At 47.0% G+C, this 19,549-nt stretch overlaps 1 protein-coding gene across 1 annotated transcript; it reads right to left on the bottom strand.

Moving 5' to 3' along the window:
• Positions 1-877: 877 nt before the first annotated feature.
• Positions 878-18,484, bottom strand: Rala (Ras-like protein A). The gene is made up of 5 exons (XM_077699611.1): positions 18,282-18,484; positions 11,793-11,919; positions 8,942-9,150; positions 2,267-2,441; positions 878-2,181 (listed from the first exon to the last, which is right to left on the bottom strand). Exons 2-5 carry the CDS (start codon positions 11,895-11,897, stop codon positions 2,068-2,070), a joined length of 603 nt encoding a protein of 200 aa, XP_077555737.1. The 5' UTR covers positions 11,898-11,919; positions 18,282-18,484; the 3' UTR covers positions 878-2,067.
• Positions 18,485-19,549: the final 1,065 nt, after the last annotated feature.

Raw genomic sequence — 19,549 nt, 5'->3', positions numbered from 1 at the left:
TGCATACGGGCACCAGCGATGAATTCCCATGAACTGCTATTTGTGAAAAAGCAAGCTGGAATTGAATTAAACCAGCGTTTGCAACCAAATGTGCCAATATTTTCATTTTGTCCAGCCCTTTATAACAATGATTAGCCTTCATTAAAGTGGTGACTGGTGTATATGGTAAGAGCTCGTCGCAATTTTTCAAGTTTGTTTTTTCCATACAAGGCTATCAACAGAGAATTTTTCGATGACACGACACATACTGCAAACACTCACCGGTATGACACCAGAAAAATAACTTTAAAAATGCAGGCAATAAAAAGATGCAAATCTAAATACAAGCTGGCAGCAGCTTTGCACAGGCGCTTATTTTTTCATGAATCCTCAAGGCAGGATCGTACCTGTACGATATGTATGATGTACTGTTCGCAAACCACTTAACCACATTCGTCTCCGCACAGCCCGACCGTTCAGAATTTAGTGTGCTTGCAGTCACACATGGCTTCTAAAGTCAGTTGCCTTTAGCCGTACAATAAAACACCTCCTCAAAAGAGATGAATTTGTTTCAATTTAAAAATATATTCGTTTAAATTAAAAATATAGAAACATCGCAATCTTACAGCGAAACTTAGCAATTTGGTGTCACATTTTCATTAATAAACTTTCTGTAAAATTCATACAGCACAACTTTGTTCTGCGCATAATTGCTAACTCAGCTTTACGCAGTCTTTCTAGGAAGGCACAAAGCAATGAAATGCACACACTACAATGTATTCGAGTAGAAATGAAAACAAATGAGAATGGTGTAGTCAATGCCAGGCTTCAAAGCTCCCGCATTCCCTCAGATTGGCAGATCAGCATCAGCCAATGGGACGGAAAAACCAACAGAAAGCACAGTCCATGACAAGTTTTATTTTTCAAATACTGAACGCTGCCAATTACTGCACTACATGAGCCCACATTTACATGTATACCACTCAAAGAACACTGCTTTCAACTTCACCTTCCAAGAGACACAAGAGTACCGGGTTCACTTTTCTTTTGTCTTTTGGCACAACAAAAATTCCGCGGCGAAGTTATCACATACACACACCCAAGCAGTCTAATCTGAAGGGGCAACATGATATTAAAACTTGTTTGCTGTAAAAAAAATGTATACATATACACATACGTGCGCTCCTGAGCAGTGTCTGGCGGAGCCGCAACTCGAGAGGGTGTCGGAGCCACCCCTCAAGTCGGGCACAAGCAATCACAATAGCCACTACTACTGCACTGAACACAACAGTGGCGTAGCATCAACACATGTAGGACACGCCATTAAACCTTTTTGTAGTTTCTAAACACACACAACAATACCAGCCAATCATCACGAATACAACACAGGAAAAGGAAGGCATTAACACCTATGTGCAGCGGACCTCATGGCCAAATCGTTCACGCATAGTTTTCTAAACCCCCTCGGCCGTATAAGGGCCAGCTTTTTCGTGCTCTAAACCAGAAAGCCCGTTCGATGGTTCACTTTCTTCAAGGTACAAATAAATTACAGACGCCCAAGGCACAAAGGCATGGCTCTCTGACGCCAGAACTGCAAGGAAGCGGAGGCTTCCCTTATGCAACTGCCAATCCCCCTCTCCACTCCCCCAGGTGCCACTTTTGCCTACAAGTCCAACACGTGGGTCCCACGCAGGCCGCTGTGGAACGCATAGAAGGATTCCGTAGAAACACACCAACGGCGAAGCCTAGCTACGAAACGAGGCGACAACAGGAACTGTGGTACTGCTTAGCAAACTTACCCAAGTGTCCGTGTGAAATGACTGCTGCCGGAACACGCTGCGCTTACTGCTGGCCTTGTGAAAATGAGCGGACAAGGCTTATTATTATAAAAACTGACGGGGGAGCGGGGGTGGCAGCGGTGGCGTTGTACAGAAATGCCGACACGTGGCCCCAGAGGGTTTATGGCAGGCATGAAAAGTGCAGTCAACAACGGGGCAACAGCCGAAACACTAAAACAAAGGAGGGGGAACGAGGAAAAAAACTACAGGAAAAGCAGAATGCCAGTGGTGGTGGGGGGACCCGGCCCAGCTAGAGGATGGTGCACTTTTTCTTGATTGGGCGTGGCTTCTTTCGCGGCCCGTTGCTGACAGCCTTCTCGGACTTCTTCCGGTTGCGGATCTCGCGCATCAGGTCAAAGAAAACCTGCACGCAAGACAGACCCGAGGGTGATCAGATTGGGCCCAACAGAAGAATTCGGTGTCACTGGCCCCTCCCTTATAACGCGTACCTTGTCGACGTTAGTGCGGTTCTTGGCGGAGGTCTCGACGTAGGGCACCCCCCACTGGCGGGCTCGCTCTTGGGCCTCCTCGAGCGAGACCTTGCGGCTGTCCTCCATGTCGGCCTTGTTCCCCACCAGGATGAACGGGATGTGCTCGTCACCCTTCACCCGCAGGATCTGCTCCCTGCAAAGACAGAGTTCTTTGTTTACTATGCATCAGGCACATGTCATCCTGATGGCACTGAGTACAGTGGAACCCCGATAATACTCCTTTCAAGGGATTGCATGAAAGCGTCGTATGTTGGGGTAATAAGGGTAAATGCCGGCCTAGTAGACGGTCTCACATGACAGGTGAGCTAAGAACTTACCTTATATTTACACCATTGTAAGTCAACCCCCCCCCCCCCTCTTTTTTTTTCAAGTTTGACAATCCAATGTTGGGCGGTCGACTTAGATTCGAAATCGAACTTTGTGCCGCTTGTAACGGCAAGAGAAATGAGAAATCAGAGGGGCTACGAGCTGGGGAAATCGTAACACGAGCTGGGAAAGCGTTTCTATGGTTATGGTCGAAGCGTAGTGTTTACCACTGCATACATTCTGGCGTCAATAAAGGTGATGCACACTTTGAAAGTTGGCGTTCCCGATCTGTGCCCTTTGTCCACCGTACCTAGAGCGGCTAACCTTCCACCAGTGCATTCGGAAGTGTACTGATCGTTATATGATTGTGCCTACGTCAGCACCGTGCATTGATTCAAGGGATTCGGTAATACTCATTTTAATTATTAGAGATGAACAAAACACTTTCTGAATGCGAGTAACATACTCATGAATCAAAAGAAATCGCGAGCGGCCGCTTCTGTCGGCTGCCATTGTTTTTTTGCATATCGCGCGGCAGAGGCCGCTGCCGCTGCTTCAATGGTTGTTATCTCGCAGGGAATGTGTTCTTATGATTGGGAATAAAGTTTCCCGCTCAACCCACAATGCATGGTTATTCTGCGTACTTATACAGAAGCTTTTCTTTTTTAACATCTACTGCGCACACCACGGGCGTACGGCTCTTGTGGGATCATCGATCACCGATGGAAGAACCGCGCCGTATGGGGGGTATTGGTAGCTGACAGAAGCGCTTCTCTTTGTGATACGATTTTCTAGGTGGCCGCATGCTTGTTTAACTTCTGTGTTGTACTGAATCGTCCTGTCTGTCATGAGTGCCCTGGGCCCAAGGAACTCTCTCGGCACTCATTCACAGCAGCGTTCAAATGGGCTGCTTTCTGCGCTCGCTTTTTTGTTTATTTGTTTGAGAGATGCAATTTTGGGAAAGGGGAGGGGGGGGGTCGACCTACATTCAAGTTGACTTACAATCGTGTAAATACGGTATTTAAAATACTACATTTAGTGCATTCTCGCGTAATTTGTGAACTTTAAGGTAAAATGCCAAGTTTCTAAAAAAATCCCGGGCCATCTCTGCTAACATTAAACCTGGGGAGGGGTGAAGCATGCAGTGTATAAGTGTATTCAAAGACTAAGTCTCTCTTGCCACACTGCATGTGCTGATTGCTCGCCGGAGAAGTGGCGGTGGGAGGAGCAATCACACGCTTGCTGAAGCGGTGGCGCCCTGACTTTCGAAATGAGCTCAGCGTTCTTAGTCAGAGTGGCGCAAAAACTCTCAGCAGCGGAAATGCTTTTTGCTAAGAGCGTGAAATAAGCACACAAATGTGCCAAGTCACGTTCAAGCGTAGTGCGGTGTAAACAATTTCGGCTGCTCTTGCGTTGAACCGGATTAAAGCAATTTGCGTGCCCCATCTGCCCCAGCTGCTCTTGCGTTGAACCGGATTAAAGCAATTTGCGTGCCCCATCTGCCCCAGCTTGGGGTAGTGGCAGGGGTCAACGCGAGTGCAGTGCAATGCCTGCGCCTCACACTGGGGGCTCATCCTCAGTGATCAACAAGGCTCCGGCAGCGTGTAAGTATGCCTTTTCTTGCCTTCACTGACCATCAGACCCGATCAGGCCGGTGAGTACTTGAGTGTAACATGAATTATAACCCATCTACAAACAGCTCCTGCTTGTGTTTGACGATTGCTGAAGCGGGTTCTACAAATCTTTCATCATCAGCGCCACCAGCCTATCTACGCCCGCTGAAGGGCAAAGGCCTCTCCCATTAATCTCCAATTACCCCGGTCCTGTGCCAACTGTGACCAATTTATCCCCGCAAACTTCTTGATCTCATCTGCCCATCTAACTTTATGCCGCACCCTGCCACACTTGCCTTTTCTAGGGATCCACTCTGTTACCCTTAATGACTAACAGTTATCTTGCCTTCGCATTACATGCCCTGCCCACGTCCGTTTCTTCTTCTGAATTTCTACTAATATGTCCTTAACACGCGCTTGTTCCCTGACCCACTTCGCTCTCTTCTTGTCCTTTAATGTTACACCTATCATCTTCCGTTCCATTGCTCGCTGAGTCGTCCTCAATTTAGGTTGAACCCTCTTAGTGAGCCCCCAAGTTTGTGCCCCGTAGGTGAGTACCGGTAAGATGCAGCTATCATGCATTTTCTTTAGGGACAATGGTAGGCTGCCATTCATTATCTGCGAATGCCTGCCAAATGCACTCCAACCCATTCTTATCCTTCTGATTATCTCTGCCTCATGGTTGGATTCCGGGGTCACAGTACAAATCTTTAAATCATGTTATTTTGAACCGGTTTTATCCATTCCACACTTTTCTTTTAGTACGCGTTACGTTCTAGCGCGAGGAGTTGAAAAACGAATGTCCCGGTGTTTTAGTACCTTGACTACATGAGACAACGATGACAGAAGATGCTGACAGCCTGAGTCCCTAAGGGGGGCAAAAAATTAAACGCCTATTTTGTGCCCCCTCCCCTCCACAGTGTCTGTGCTGGCCCGCCAGCCCTGCACCTTGCATGCGCAAGGTAAGCTGGGAAGCCAACGTGGTTGCGCAAATTGAGAGGGAACAAACGAGAGTGTGAAACAGCCAAGGCCAACTGAAACGATAGCACAAGGCGGCGATGGAAAAAAGGTGGGAAAGAAAGGAACAAAGTGACAACACGGCTTTGAAAGACACTGATGAGCAGAGAGGGGGATAGAGAGGGTCGTGAAAGGAAGAAACGCGGATTGAGCGGGCTTGCGTCGTATGTGTTTTCACATTCGTCGGCTCGATGGGAGCTTCAGATTCACAGTCCACCAGCCACCTGGATTTTCACTTTTCGCAGTTGGCACATTGGCGTTCTGTTGCCGCGTGGGGCTGTCGAGAGTCAACTACCGCCCGACATAGAGTTTCATACAATGACAACTAGAGAGGAATCTGGTGCTGCGATCGTCCGCCGCAATGGGCTTGATGAGTAGTTCTGGATTCGGATTGGCACTCGGTGGCTTGCAGAAGTTATTATGGATTGAATCGAGGAGCCAGTTTCGTTCTCGTTTTGGACTTGCATGAACGCATTTGCCTATATTGGCAGAAGGGTTCAAAAATACGTTTCTCCTTGAACTGAATGCCGCACGCGCACTGACGCCGCCCTGAGTGGAAATATTTTGTAACTATAGTTGGGAATCAGGTGGGTTATGAATTCACTGCCAGCACAGCGAGCACGAAAACACAAATGACGGCGCTGTATGCGGCAAAGTTGCCTGCGAATTAGGAGTTGCAGCGCTGCTCATTCGGAAGAGCAATGTATTTTCGAAGATGACGACGGTTGTGAACTGCTTGGAACAGCCACACTTTTCATGCGAACGCCGGCTCCTACAGCGTAGACCAGCAGTACTGGCAACTGTAGGAATGCAGCTTGATGAATGTCACTAATTCAGGCTAGAATAACTTCTCCAAAGGTAATCGGTTACTTTTTTTTTTGGAGCACAAAACTTTTCTTAGTATAAAAAAACTACAAGCGCCGAAACTATTACACATAGTTTTTAAAGAAGACCACATCCTGCTGTAGTTGGCGGCAAATGGCAAACTTACTCCACAAACCTCCTCGACTCCATGTCTGCTTTTTATTCAATCGCGCCGTTTTATTTTGTATAAAACCAGTTTTTAGTCACTAACTTTCTTGTTCGCCACGTAAATTGTAAACGGTGAACCGAGCAATAAGAGTTTTTTTTGTCAAAAAACACCATTGCGCAGCCATAGGTCCATTTCGATCCGACGCAATCCGGTTCCAGAACTACCCATCATTCCCACCGAAGCGTAGGCGCCGCCTCAGCGTTCGCGTTGACACTAGCGCCAGTTTCCCCTCTAGTTATTATTGTATGAAACTCTATGCCGCCCGCCAGTACCTGCCTGCTTGCTAGCGTCTATTCAGCAAGTGGCCTGGCCCGCCTGAAGACCTTTGCACAATAAAGAAAGGTTGTGACAAGGAGGCAAAGCAGTGTGAAAGATGTAAAAAATGCTGGTTTATCCCTGCCAGGGCCTGTCATATGAAGTGCACCAGAGCATTGTATAATCGCCGTTTTTAATGGAACTGTTCCTATGGGGAGTTTGCCGGGAACGGGGTGATGTGTCGTAAGAACTGGGTCGTTGTACGACCGGGGGACCTATCATCAGGGTTTCACTGTAATGGATTCGTTTTTATCTGTGTTCCCTACAGACAGCTTTTCCCAATCATGAAGTACACACAGCTGGAGCGCACACATATGTAGTAAAACTAACCTTTTTTTCATGTAGTCACTGCTCACGTAAGGTGACAAAAAAAACAGTACTAACAGAAGGGAACATGGGCGTCGGCAGGGTTTTTCCTTGAGGGGGAGGGGGGGGGGGGAGAAAGCAAGCCCATTACATTGCGAGTGGGGGGAGCAGGCTAGTGCCGGTGCGGCTTGCCGGGGGGTAAGTGCCCCTTTTGCACCCCCCTTCCGACATCCATGGAAGGGAACCACACGACACTAGCTTCGTTGGCCATGGTTTCGTATTGCTCCTGCCACCTGATCTAGCATGCATCAAGTGGCCCAGCTGCACTTACACCGTGTTGCACCACTTATACTGCAAGCAACAACTTCCACAAAACTAGCAGCCAAGGAGTTGCTGCAGATAATTTCAGTTTACAAAGAATGTAGCAAGCTGCGTTCACAAGCGCATGTACAGCTCATTCCCAACTTCGTCGAGCTGAATTCTCGCATAAAAAGAACACGGGAACAATTGTTTGGCTTTCAATAAACTAAATGCGAAAAAAAAAAAAGCAAGCAAGAAAGAAAAGGCAATCAAGACGAACCGCTTCACGTGTACCACTTAGATTTTCTGCAGCAAATAAGGCAGTCCTGCTGGGGCATCCATGGAATCAAGGAGGACACAAAAAATGAAAAAGAAATGCTTCTTTTCGGGGATGCTTTCAACCACAACAAGGACACTAGCATGGAGCCTGCCCCTATAACCTGCAATGCGGCAGATGTTTGCTTAAAATAAAAAATTTTTAGCAGCACGAAAGCACAGAGTATTTTTAAGCTCGTTAAGAGAGTTTAACGAGCTCATTTGTGTTCGTACGCCACTTTGCACAAAAGTGACAAACATCCATCAATATCTGATTGAAATCAAACAAGAGGGCTTGAAGACAGTTTTCTATCAAGTTGAGCCAAATAATTTTTTTTGTCATTTTCACTAATTTACGTCCACTCCATTCAACACTTTCAGGCAAGATATTTGGATGCACCTGGGCAGGTTGCCAAATCGTTTTATTGGGGGGGCCTTTTGAAAAGTTGGACTTTCGATAAGATGAACAAGTTCATGTTCATCTCAATGGGGGTTTACTGCATAGTAAAGTACAGAGCAGTAAATATAGCACCAAACAACATGGCACATCCATATGACATCACCGCATTAGTTTGTGTGATGGCCAGGAAAGTTGCCAGATGGCACATTAAAAATAAGCTAAAGCTGTAGGCATCTAAATTGTGCAGCAAACCACAAAGTTGAAATTACTAGCAACGCCTTGCTAAGGAACTGCTGATATCTCTTGCTGTTGCTTTTAAACCAAATCAGCACTAATGGTCAAGAATACCTGTTTCTCTAATGCTGCTGATTTTTTACTTTTTGTGTGTGTCCTCGGCACACTATTAGTGTTCCTGATAAAATACATTTGATAGTACAGCTCAACAGAACTGTGTTGCTCATTTTGTACAAGAGCATGCAAATTTAATTTCTTGGACACAATGTCAGACCTTAATTATTTAGCTCCAGCTCACAAATTTTCACCCAGTGCGGCGTGACCACATCTGGGCCGTTTCATTTGTGCTAGTGCCTGTTCCTGCTCTCCATTCTCGGACCTGAAGGATGAACCATCTTCACTAATGTGAAACCTAGGGAGGGGCGAAGCATGCAGTGTATAAGTGTATTCTTGGCACCTTGGCATTTTTGCCAACGGAGATGAAACCGTTGGGGGCAGAGGTATACAGCTTTGCTGTAAGTCTCATGTCTTTAAAGCACAAAATGTTCTGGCACAAGGTGTTGGAAAACGAGTGTCCCAGTGTGTTCTTTTAGTATGTGTTACATTCTAGCGTGACGCGTTTGAAAACGAGTGTCCCGGTGTTTCAGTACCATGACTACACGATACTATGACGACATGAGACGCCGACAGCCAGACCCTTTAAGGGGCTTCACCTCTAATACATAAATTAGCTTCGACAGGTATTCCCAACCCTGCAGCAGCACTACTGGGTCATTTGCACGGGGGGAGCTCACCGGAACTCCGTTGTGGCGGCAAAGTTCTCTGGCTCCTCGATGCTGAAGACGCAGAGGAAGCCCTCCCCCGAGCGGAAGTAGTTGTCCCGGATGGCCGCGTAGTCTTCCTGGCCCGCCGTGTCCAGGATGTCGATCTGAACCTCCTCACCGTCAAGGATCACCTTCTTGCGGTACGAGTCCGCCTTGGTTGGCTCGTAGTCCTCCACAAACTGGAACACAGCAAGCCCCAATGGCAGGCGGGGGGGGGGGGGGGCAAATTTGGAATCCGTACTCCTGTCCATTCACACATACACAGTGTATACAGGTGCACCTAGGTGTTCAGTGAACATATGTACAGCTGCTCACATGTAGAGGTTCATGCAGAAGTAAATGGAGCACAGGGGCGGCGACCAATTCGCATCACTGTGCCGTCCAGATAAACCAACGGGAACCAACAGGCAGCATTCTGGGATGTGTGCACAGTGCACCCATTATATTGACATGTTTAATCATTGCTCTGATGGTGCATCTGATACAATAGTGCTGGTTACATTGCCACTCGCAGCCATCAGTAGCAACTGAATTCACTGCTGTTATGTTCGAGGAAGCTACGCGCTTCAAAACATATTTTGTTGCGCACTACAGAGCACAACCATCGATGTGCTGCTCACGGCTGGCACAGTATTGCTCGCACATCTGGTTTCCCAGTGCCTGCCTTTGCGATGCAATACAAATAAACAGAATATTAAACGTCCCTGCTGAGCCATGGCCAAAGGATAGTACAAAAAATGATCAACTGCTCACGGATAAAAATCGCAAGACGATTACTATACTCCCCAATGCGAAATTTGTGCGCAGCGCAAACGGCAGTTTTCTCGGTCACAGCGCATATCTGCTGTGTCTCGGGAAGTGATCGCATGATCAGCGAACGCATGGCGCACGCGCTACTCTGCCATTATCTTGCAGCGCTTCGCTGCCGCCAAGCCTGCTGTTGCAAATTGTGTTTGAACCTCCGCGCAAATGTCACGTGGTTCGGATGAGCCAGAAACGAAGGAGGAGCATCTGGCGAAAGTGCGAGGGGAGGCAGTGAGACATACTGAGCCATGGCGACGCGCTGGGAGATGACGCCTTAACAGCGCGTGCGGCCCTCCACATCCCCAGACACTGCTCCTCCATTTTCTTTCAGCCTGGGGTAACTCATTCACTCCCTCGGTTAGGTGGACGCTACCTTCGCCCCTGTCAAACCACTGTACCAGGTACCAAAGTGCTTCGCACTAAAAAAACAGGTCAGTGAATGCGTGGAATGATGTCACATTTCTCAGGGAACCTCCTACAAACATACCACCTAACTGAGCTAAAAAAAAAATGCAGTTAATTTTATGTTGGGTAGCATTCAAACATGGATCCTCTTGTATGCAAAACAAGCATAGAAACCTTTGACGACCACAGCTCAATGATTCCAGCTGGCTAAAGGTAAGCCTAGTGGGTGGGTCGTGGCCTCAACCAAGAAACGTCAGGTAGAGAAACATACTCAGCACTACAAGAAAAATTTGACATGGTAATTACACAAGTACTAATTAGGTGAGTGGCAAAGCACGTTCCCACTAATAGCATATATGTAGGGCTAAAAAGAGTGAATGGCCAAACGTCTCAGTCTTAGTTACTGAAAGAGGACAATGGCACATGCATACCAGTGGACATGTGCCACTGCAGGCATGTCATTACCCAGCATAGAATGGACACACTGCCTACCACACAATAGCTGAACTACTAATTTCACAGGGCAGCGTGTGTGGCAAGGGACTCTGAACCATCTACTTTAAAAGAAGCTGTGAAACATGGTGGCACACACAAAACTGGCACATCCTTCCCACAAGTCAACACAACTACTTTCGGATTCACTACATCATCAGGAGTACTTAAGTGTCCCAGAACCTGTTTTGGTATCTTTGCAAACAGTCCCTGATGATAATGTTGCACAAAGCTAAAGGCAGTAATATTTAAAATACTCTTAAATGTCTAGCCCATCTCCATTATGACTTGCACATTACTTTGGAGCCCTGCGATAACTGAGCCATTTCTAAAGTTTTTTTAAAGATTGGCTAACGAAGCAAGAGCAACTTCTGCCACTTGCAGATGCACTTTTCACTTTAGACTGCATGGATTGATATTCTGACGCTGGTATCAAAGATGTCCGTTGCTAAGAATGGCAAATTACTTCTGGAAAACAGTACGTATGCTTTACAGCGTCTGACATTCTTCAAACAGTATCCACATTTCACTGATGCTCCAAAGCTTAACACATGGGTTACAAGGTTTGTCGCAGTATAGATGTACGGATTTAGTTTACAACAGCCACACATCTTCAATGTTACGATGATTAATTGTAGGGTTTAACGTGCTGACGCAACGCAGGCAATGAGGCGTGCCGTAGTGGAGGGCTCCGGATTAACTAGGACCACCTGGGGATCTTTAACAAGTGCTGAAATCTCGTACACACGGGCATTTTTGCTTTTCGCCTCCATCAGAAAAGTGGTTGCCGCGGCCGAGAATCAAACTCCCATCCTTGGGCACAGCACAGCACAATGCCACAGCCACTGAGCCACCGCGGCGGGTATCTTCAACGTAACATAAAATCTATTACACAGACGCCTCCATCAAAGAAGCAGCTGCCACGGCTGGGAACTGAACCCATTTCCTTGTACTTGGGAGCTCAACATGCTAACCTTTGAGACTGGTTAAATGGTCAAAGTTCATGCGGCTGCAGTGTGGAAACCTGAATGCAACAGTTGACGCTTGTGCATGACGCAACAAAAAGGTGACGCAGTTTTGTGGCCACAGTTGGTAGGCACGAGTGTGCCAAGGCTCGTACCTCATCGTACATGAACTGCAGCGTGAGTGCCGACTTGCCCACGCCTCCACTGCCAACCATGATGACTTTGTGCAGCGCTGGCTGCGCATTCTTTGTCTTGGACATGCTGCTGTCTGGGCTGAAGCCACTGCAAAGGCGACAAAGGGAAAAATGAAACAGGCGATCCTTGCATTACACAATGCGTCATGAAGACTTCTCACGGCCAAAAAGTAAAAGAAACTGGAACAATGTGAATAGAGGGTACTAGGTTACAAGCAACGAAAAGGGTGTGCAAAATGATAATGCACCGAAGGACTAGGACACTCCCGATGCTTTCTCACAGGTTTCGCAAAACTCGTATGTCAATTGCCACCTTCACGTCACATCGAATCTCGCAGAAGGAATTGTGCTTCCTAATGCTGTGTGGTGATGAAAATTTACTATGGCTATTGAAGGAAGTGAACCGATTCCCCCCAATATAGGGATTTGTACCATCTGTGCGCCACAGCATACATGAGGATGTGCAAATGAATATGGCAAGTCATCCTCTTCAATTTGTCTGTTCCCACTTGTTATGTATAACTTAATCATACTCCAACCTTTGTACAGTGTAGTCCACTCTTAAAGGAGCCATGAAGAGAAAACACAAGTTTGGTTCATTCAAAAGATTGCCTCGTTAGAATCATACTGACACCACTTTTAACGTAAACTTCGCTCAAATAAGCTACATAATTAGGAAAAACGGGAATGGTTATGCGACCCACCAGCTCATTTCCCGCAACAGAACCTGTGATGTCACATGGGCTAAGCTCTGCGATTGGCGGAGGCTGGCAGAAGCAGACGCAAATTAGGTAGAGCTTACAAACTAGACGAACGAGCGATTTGCGCTTAAATTTAGGGCACATTCTTTACAAAGCAATAGGAATGATGGGACAAACAGTGGAAGTTACGAAAGCACATGTAAACATAGAAGTACTGATGCGTTCTGCTGTTCGTACTGCGCACAGCATGCTTTGGTTTAGCTGCACAGCACTATGGGGCTTGGGGTTGTCTCAGACGACACTGGCCGATTGACGCAAAAAACGGTGTCTTACGTGACCCCATTTGTCGAGCGAGCACTGTTTCAGGGAACGAATATTTTCTCCCAGAACAAAAACAAGCCAGGTTTAAATGCGGGCAAAAACAAACCAAACGCTTGCCACGGTATGGTGGCGCCATCTAGGTTACGGAACGTAAAGAAACGCGGGAACAAACCAACACCGCTACAGGGTGGAGACAACCTTTGAACGGTCCCGTGCCGCCGCAATTGGGCCAACGGGCTCAACGCGTTATTCTTTTCGTTTCCCACGAGACCTAGCAACGCGAAACAGACAATATGATTCAAACTTCTTCAGTAAACCGCGTTGCGGCGATAATTTTAGCGCGGTTTTGACACAATGACTTGCTTCGGCGGCGAGCGAGCAACCGAACATGGCGGCGCCAGCGTTACGTGTCTCTACCCTGTACGGCGGATGCGTGAATGAAGGTACTCTAGGCTGCAGAGCGGTCGGTTCCCGTGATGTCACTTGGGACCACGAAAACGCACGATTGAGCGGGAAAATCAAAATTTTAACCTAAATTGTTTAATTTCTCAGTGAATAAAGCACCGTTTGTATCCGGACAAGCGCTGGGGGCACTATAAAACACGAAATCTTTCGAATAAAACCAACTTGCATTTTCTCTTCATGGCTCCTTTAACCAACGAGCGCATGGACGCTGCGCTCCGCAAAGCGCCAGCGCCAAAAGTGGCGAGAATCGGAGGCAGCCAGCACGTGCCCACTGAATGTACGATGCAGGAGCAGCCACTCGTCGTCTACTTCGCTGCACCGCCTGTCCGCTCAGCTTGCGGGAGCTGGGTAATCTTACACTTGAGGTCTTAGTTAAAAGAAATAAAGAACACGTTTTGTTCTCACTGCTAAAATAAGCGCACTTTCTTGCGGCCTCTATTTTATAAGACATTATACTCAAAACCTTTGCCTCCTCTTTCCACCCACAATCTGGCCTGCATTATCTTTTATGCCTTGCTCTTTGGTTGCGTCAGCCTGGTCTCATTCACAGTGCGGAAAGTAGCTTGAAATTGTAGTTGGACACAGCGCTAAGCGTCATAAACCAATTTTTTTTTTATATATTGTTTCGCCATCGTTCAAGGCTATAATGCAGGTGATGAACAGCCAGAAATAAACAACGTGAGCTCATTCTGGCTCGCAAATTGTAAAAATCAGTGCTAATTTCCGAGGTACAGGTAAACTCAATTCTAAACTCAAATACCTGGGCAGCATCTGTGGCGAAAACAGCGTGATGTAGCAAGTGAAACGTAGCTAACGAGATATAATGCACACATACCTGCTTCCTCCGACGCTATAGCTCAAACAAGTTTTTTTCTGATGTGTAAATGGTGTTGCTCTGACACTTTCAATAGGCAAACAGTAAATTATTTAAGCCAACAAGGAGAAGGATATCATTTTTACTGCGTATGATACAGCAGTGTCATATGATGGAAACAAAACACATACATAGCCTCGTCTTAACAACTCATAACCATATCGAACTGCTTTCCCCACTGTTGAGTCCAGGCTAATGCGACCAAAGGGGCAAGGCATAAAATATGATACAGGACAGCTTGTAGACAGATAGAGGGGGGTAAAGATAGAAGGGGGTAAGGTTTAGAGTATAATAAATTAATAGAGGCTGCAAAAAAGCGCACCAATTGTTGCGAGAGCAAAAAAAAAATTCCATCCTTCTAGGGCGAGATTATTCAGCTCATGCAAGCTAAGCAGCACCACAGCGCGCTGTAGCAGACAACACGCAGCTGCTCCTGCATGGTGCAGTCAGCACGCATGTGCCGGCTATCTCCGAGCCTCGCCACATCTCAGCGCCGTTGCTTCACAGAGCATGGCAGCCAATGCGCTTGCTGGTTTCCTTTAAGAGTAACAGAGTGGATTTACACCCTTTGTCAAAATTTTCTGGGCCAATCCTAAGCCTTCTCGACCACAAAAAATTCAAAAAATGAGCTTTTCCTTTAAATCTGAAAAAATATTTTAAGGCAGTAAAAAGAAAAGGTGTTTTCTCTAGCTTTCCCACATAAAAAGTTTCAGCCTAGCTTGGGACGTAAGCTTGTACATTAGATTTTTTGCAGCCTGCGCATTTCTGGCTTGGCCCACAAAATTTTGACAAAGACTGTACATCAATACCAAAAATTATGCGCAGAGGATGAACTTGAAATGCCCAAAAATGCAAGAAAAAAAATTGTTAGGAGCATAAATGACATTGAATGTGATGAGAGCTTGTCTTGTCGGGATGTATTTTGAAGAATAAAAGGCCAGGATGCCGACAACAAAGTCACAATGAAAAGGAAAAAAAAAAGTTCGCCTTGTGTACGGCTCATGACACTGCCTGGGAACCTTGTGTAGATTGGTTGCAGATATCTGGCATTCCAATTGAGCATGTGGTTCGATGTCTGTATATAGAGCGACTCAAGGTAGAGAAACATGAAGTGGCATCTTTATCTCTTGCAAGTACACGTGCATTGATCCACTTAATTGTGTGTGATGTGATATCGCAGTGCTCGGCAAGGGAACTTGACACGTGCTTCTTGTTTACAATGTTTTGATATTGCTGCAGGCATTTTCTGCAGTTCCTGGTGCCCCCTCAAATACAGGGTGTTGCATTGAGAAATGAGTGTCTAAAAATTTTTCCTGACCAAACCACTCCTCCGTTCACGCCCGAACTTTACACAAAATTCGCATCTTGTGATCTATTTTACTTGAGACCAGGAACGATGACAGTACTAAGCTGCTTATTTAGAAAATAAGTAGAAACTATTTTTGCCTATGGGAAAATGACAGCCAATTTGGACGTGCATGCCCAACTTGGAACGACAGCACCACCTGCCATATGCAGAGTGAAATGGGCAATGGCGGTTTTAACAACGAAGCTGTTTAGCAAATCGTAATTTTTCGTGTCCGCAGTTAACAATACCAAGAAAGTGCTAAGCGCGCGCATGTGAGCGCGTGCCTCGCAACGACCGTCCAGCGTCCCCGGCGCACGTTTTTCAAGCCAGGCATACCCACTTAAGTAGATTGGCCAATATTGCGGTGACCGCCCGGCAGTTAAAAAACCACGAAAATTCTCAGCACTTTATGTGTGTGCCTTCCGGCAACTACCCAGTGTCCCTGGCGCACTTTTGCAAGCCAAGCATACCCAATGAAGGAAGCTCACACTTATAGCAACAATGGAGTAAAGGTCGTTGCGGCTGCGAAGAAGCAAATCGGCTTCAAGCGCAGACTTAAACTTTTGTGATAGTCGTGCAGGTTGCATACAGATTCGCTACCTTAAAGTCTTACGCGTTAGTGTGAGCTTCCTTCATTTTTATCGGTCGGAAGGAGCCAAATCAGGCCACAGACAATCAAAAAAACCTCTTTCGTAACTAGCTTACAATGATGTCAAGTGGGTAAACAATAAATGAAGAGAACAAACTATGAAGGAGTCGCGAGACTGATTCCGAACAGCTGGGTAACGTGGCACAGCAGACAACATATGATCCAAAAGCAGATGAAAGAAATGTGTGTTGGTATTGGCAATGACGAACCATGGAAATGGGAATACAGTAGACTCCCGTAAGACAAACTCAAAGGGACCGCGAAATTGTATTTGCATTATCAAAAATTCGTCTTAAGTGGAGGCTCTTTGCATTGTGGACATTACAAGAGAGCAAAAGTTGTACATCAATTTAACTAAGGTAATCTTAACTAGAGTTTACTGTATTTTATTATGATTCATATGAATTCTTATGTACCTATTTGACATCGTAAGCTAGAGACAAAAGGTTGTGTGATCGTCTGTGGCCTTATTTGGCTCCTTCCTACCGTGAACCCCCATTGCGTGTTTCACTCTGCATACGGCAGGTGGCACCGTTGTTCGAAGTTGGGCATGCACGTCGAAATTGGTCGCCATTTTCTCATAGGCGAAAATCTTTTTTGTTCCCAGTGTCAAACAAAATAGACCACAAAATGTGCCCTTTGTGCAAAGTTCGGGCACAAATGGAGCAGCGGTTTGCTCAGGGAAATTTTTCCAAGACGCTCATTTATCGATGTAACACTCGGTACACACGGGCAGTCTGCACAAGGAATGACGCAGACAACGTCAGAATCAGATTATATCCACTGCCACACAAGGGAAAGGAGGTGGAATATAGTTGCACCCCCCTTTTCTCTCCGTTGTCTTCCCACAACGCTCTCTTCGTTAATACCAATTCTGCTTTACAAACATGACTTAGTTGCTGTCATGACAACCCACGACAAACAATGGAGGTTTTTCTTATACCATCAGTCTCCATGGCTCTAGGCAGGTCAAGCCGCAATCAGAAACCAGCACTAAGACCTCATGATGCAAAAACCAGTTGGGTTACGGACACTTAATTCCAGTTTGCCCCTTCTGGCGTCCCCTGCTGAGGATGATTCAGCCTGGTAAGAACTAAACTGGCGCTACACATACCGCTTTCATGCGACGAAAACGAGATTTAAGCAAACGCACCGGCCGACGCAGTCGTCGTGTAGACGAAAGCGAACTCCCGGATGTCAATACAACGACTTTGTTGCTGATGTGAAAGACGATCAGCTTATGGTGCACAGAGCGGAAACCTGAGAAAGGACCCGTTATCATGACGGCTAGCTGACACACCCCGTATGACCGAGGTAAAAAATGAATAAAAAAGAGCTAAGATAAACGACGTGCTACTGGCGGATGCACCGTCATATGGGGAGGACACACGATTCGACGTTCTTACGGTCCAAGCCAGAGAACCGAGCCAAATTGTGCGCGCCAGTTGCGAGCATTGTGCAGTTACTGAAGCGCAGAAATGGGCACACACGTACTCGAGCGGCGACGGAATATACGCGCGCTGCGCTGACCTAGCAGCGGCGCCGGGACACGCGTGGAAATGAGGCTTTGAGGCTGGCGACTTTGATAACGGAACGCAGCAAATGAAACAGATCCCAGTGACAGTTGCCCCCGAGTTTGCGCTGCCAACGAAGGCCTGGTCGGTCCAGCATTAAGCGCGGTCCAGCATTAAGCGTGCACTTTGCGCAATCTACGTATCAGAGGAAACAAACAAACAGCCTGCGGCTCCTTCAAAGGAGAAAAAGGACGCCCGATTTTCGAGACCGCGCAGGAGATATTTCCGAGCGGTGGGGACCGCGGAATAACCTGATGCGCTGTTGAAGCGGCGTTCAAGCACACAGGGGCGGGAGCTCAGACAGGGCGTCACGGCAACTACGCCCAACAGCCGCCTTGCGTAAACGGCGTAATCGTGCCGCAGATACACCGCAAAGGTCACCGACCAGCGTGCGATCCGCCGTGACTCACGGTCCCGAAGAATACGAGGAAAACGGAAAAAAAGCTCCTTTTTGTCGCCGATTCAACCCGCCTTCTTCAAAAAAAATGAACGACCCAAGAAGCGAGAGCCAAACGTACCTGCGTCTTCCGCAATGGTGTCGCAAATCACAGGCTATGCGGTGACCGCACTTCGAGCATAGTCAGTTCAGGGCTACCAGGAGAAAATATTAACTTGATCACAGGCTCAAAGTGTCAAACGACATAAATCTGCGGCATTTCGCCCATAAGCCATGGGAGCCGATGGCGCTATGAATCATGGGAGATTGCTTGCGTTACATCGGCTGACGGGAGGTAGCGCAGTGATCGAGGCTTCCCTCGGCTTTGGCCAAGGCCAGCCGCTGGGGTTCTAGAATAATAGGATATTTTTAGTTGCAAAGTCCTCCCACCTCCGCTATGCCTTTGTTTAAAAAAATCCTCCCTCTTACCGATCAGGCTGCTCCTCAAATGTGTTGCTCAAATTTGCGACATAATGAACGAACTACCCCAAAGCTATTCAAATACAGCGCGGGAAAAACACCAGGCGAAAAGAAGCATGTAGGAAACGTCGTTCCTTCTGTAAGGAAGAGGTCCAACAGTTAAACCGGAATGGAATGTCGTCTAAACGTGCAAACGAAATCACTTACAGCGAGATAGTTCACGGGCATCCGTGTCGCTGGTCAGACAGTACGGTAAAACGTGCCAAGAAAGGAATATATGCACAAGCCTTGCCCTCGTACGAGCGGGGGGCGCGTGCGATTTCTCAATAGCGGAAGCAGCTGCGAGGCGCGTGTGTCATGAAACCGAGCGGGTGCATCTGCTAGGTACGGGCGCGCCGCGTACAGGGCCGTTACATTTGGTCTTCCGCATCGTCCGCCTAATCGAGTACTGCGCAGGAAACTCTGAAAACCGTGTCGTACGTACTACAATTAGGGCTGTCTCAAAATTAATGAACTGTTAAGAGCATAAGAAGGTTCAAGGTTGAATTTCCTCCCATTGTCTGAAGCATATGGTTTGCCGAACACCAGCAGTTCCATTGCATCTATTTTGAAATGACAAATTTTTAAATTTGGGGTGGGGTGGGGAGGGGTGGGGGGGGGGGGGGGGGGGGGTAACGCGTCGAAGCTACTCCTGGGCTATGAGATGCGCCGTAGTGGCCGGAGTGCTTCGGGTTGTTTTTGACAACCTCGGGATGTAAGGTTCCTTAAAATCACGATGCACGGATGCTTTTGCTTTTCGACTCTACCTGAAAAGGGGGCCTTTGAGCCAACCGCGTGCACGTCGAATGATTTAAAAATTCCTCTTTCTTTTAAAACCCATTAAATTTCTATTTTGAGCTCACTTTGGAGTTTATTTTAAAGCCCATTTTA

This window comes from Haemaphysalis longicornis, unplaced genomic scaffold (assembly GCF_048455015.1).
Source record: "Haemaphysalis longicornis isolate Haplotype H1 unplaced genomic scaffold, Haemaphysalis longicornis Haplotype H1 scaffold_2, whole genome shotgun sequence".
Lineage (NCBI taxonomy): Eukaryota > Metazoa > Arthropoda > Arachnida > Ixodida > Ixodidae > Haemaphysalis > Haemaphysalis longicornis.
Note: the sequence above shows the minus strand (reverse complement) of the source record. Positions and strands in the feature narration are given on the sequence as shown.

Excerpts from the sequence above, each read along its gene's own strand:
- Rala (XM_077699611.1), bottom strand. The coding sequence starts at position 11,897 with ATGTCCAAGACAAAGAATGCGCAGCCAGCGCTGCACAAAGTCATCATG. Across the intron at positions 2,442-8,941 it reads GCCGCCACAACGGAGTTCCG|GGAGCAGATCCTGCGGGTGA; the intron begins GTGAGCTCCCCC and ends CTGTCTTTGCAG. Across the intron at positions 2,182-2,266 it reads ACCGCACTAACGTCGACAAG|GTTTTCTTTGACCTGATGCG; the intron begins GTACGCGTTATA and ends TCTTGCGTGCAG.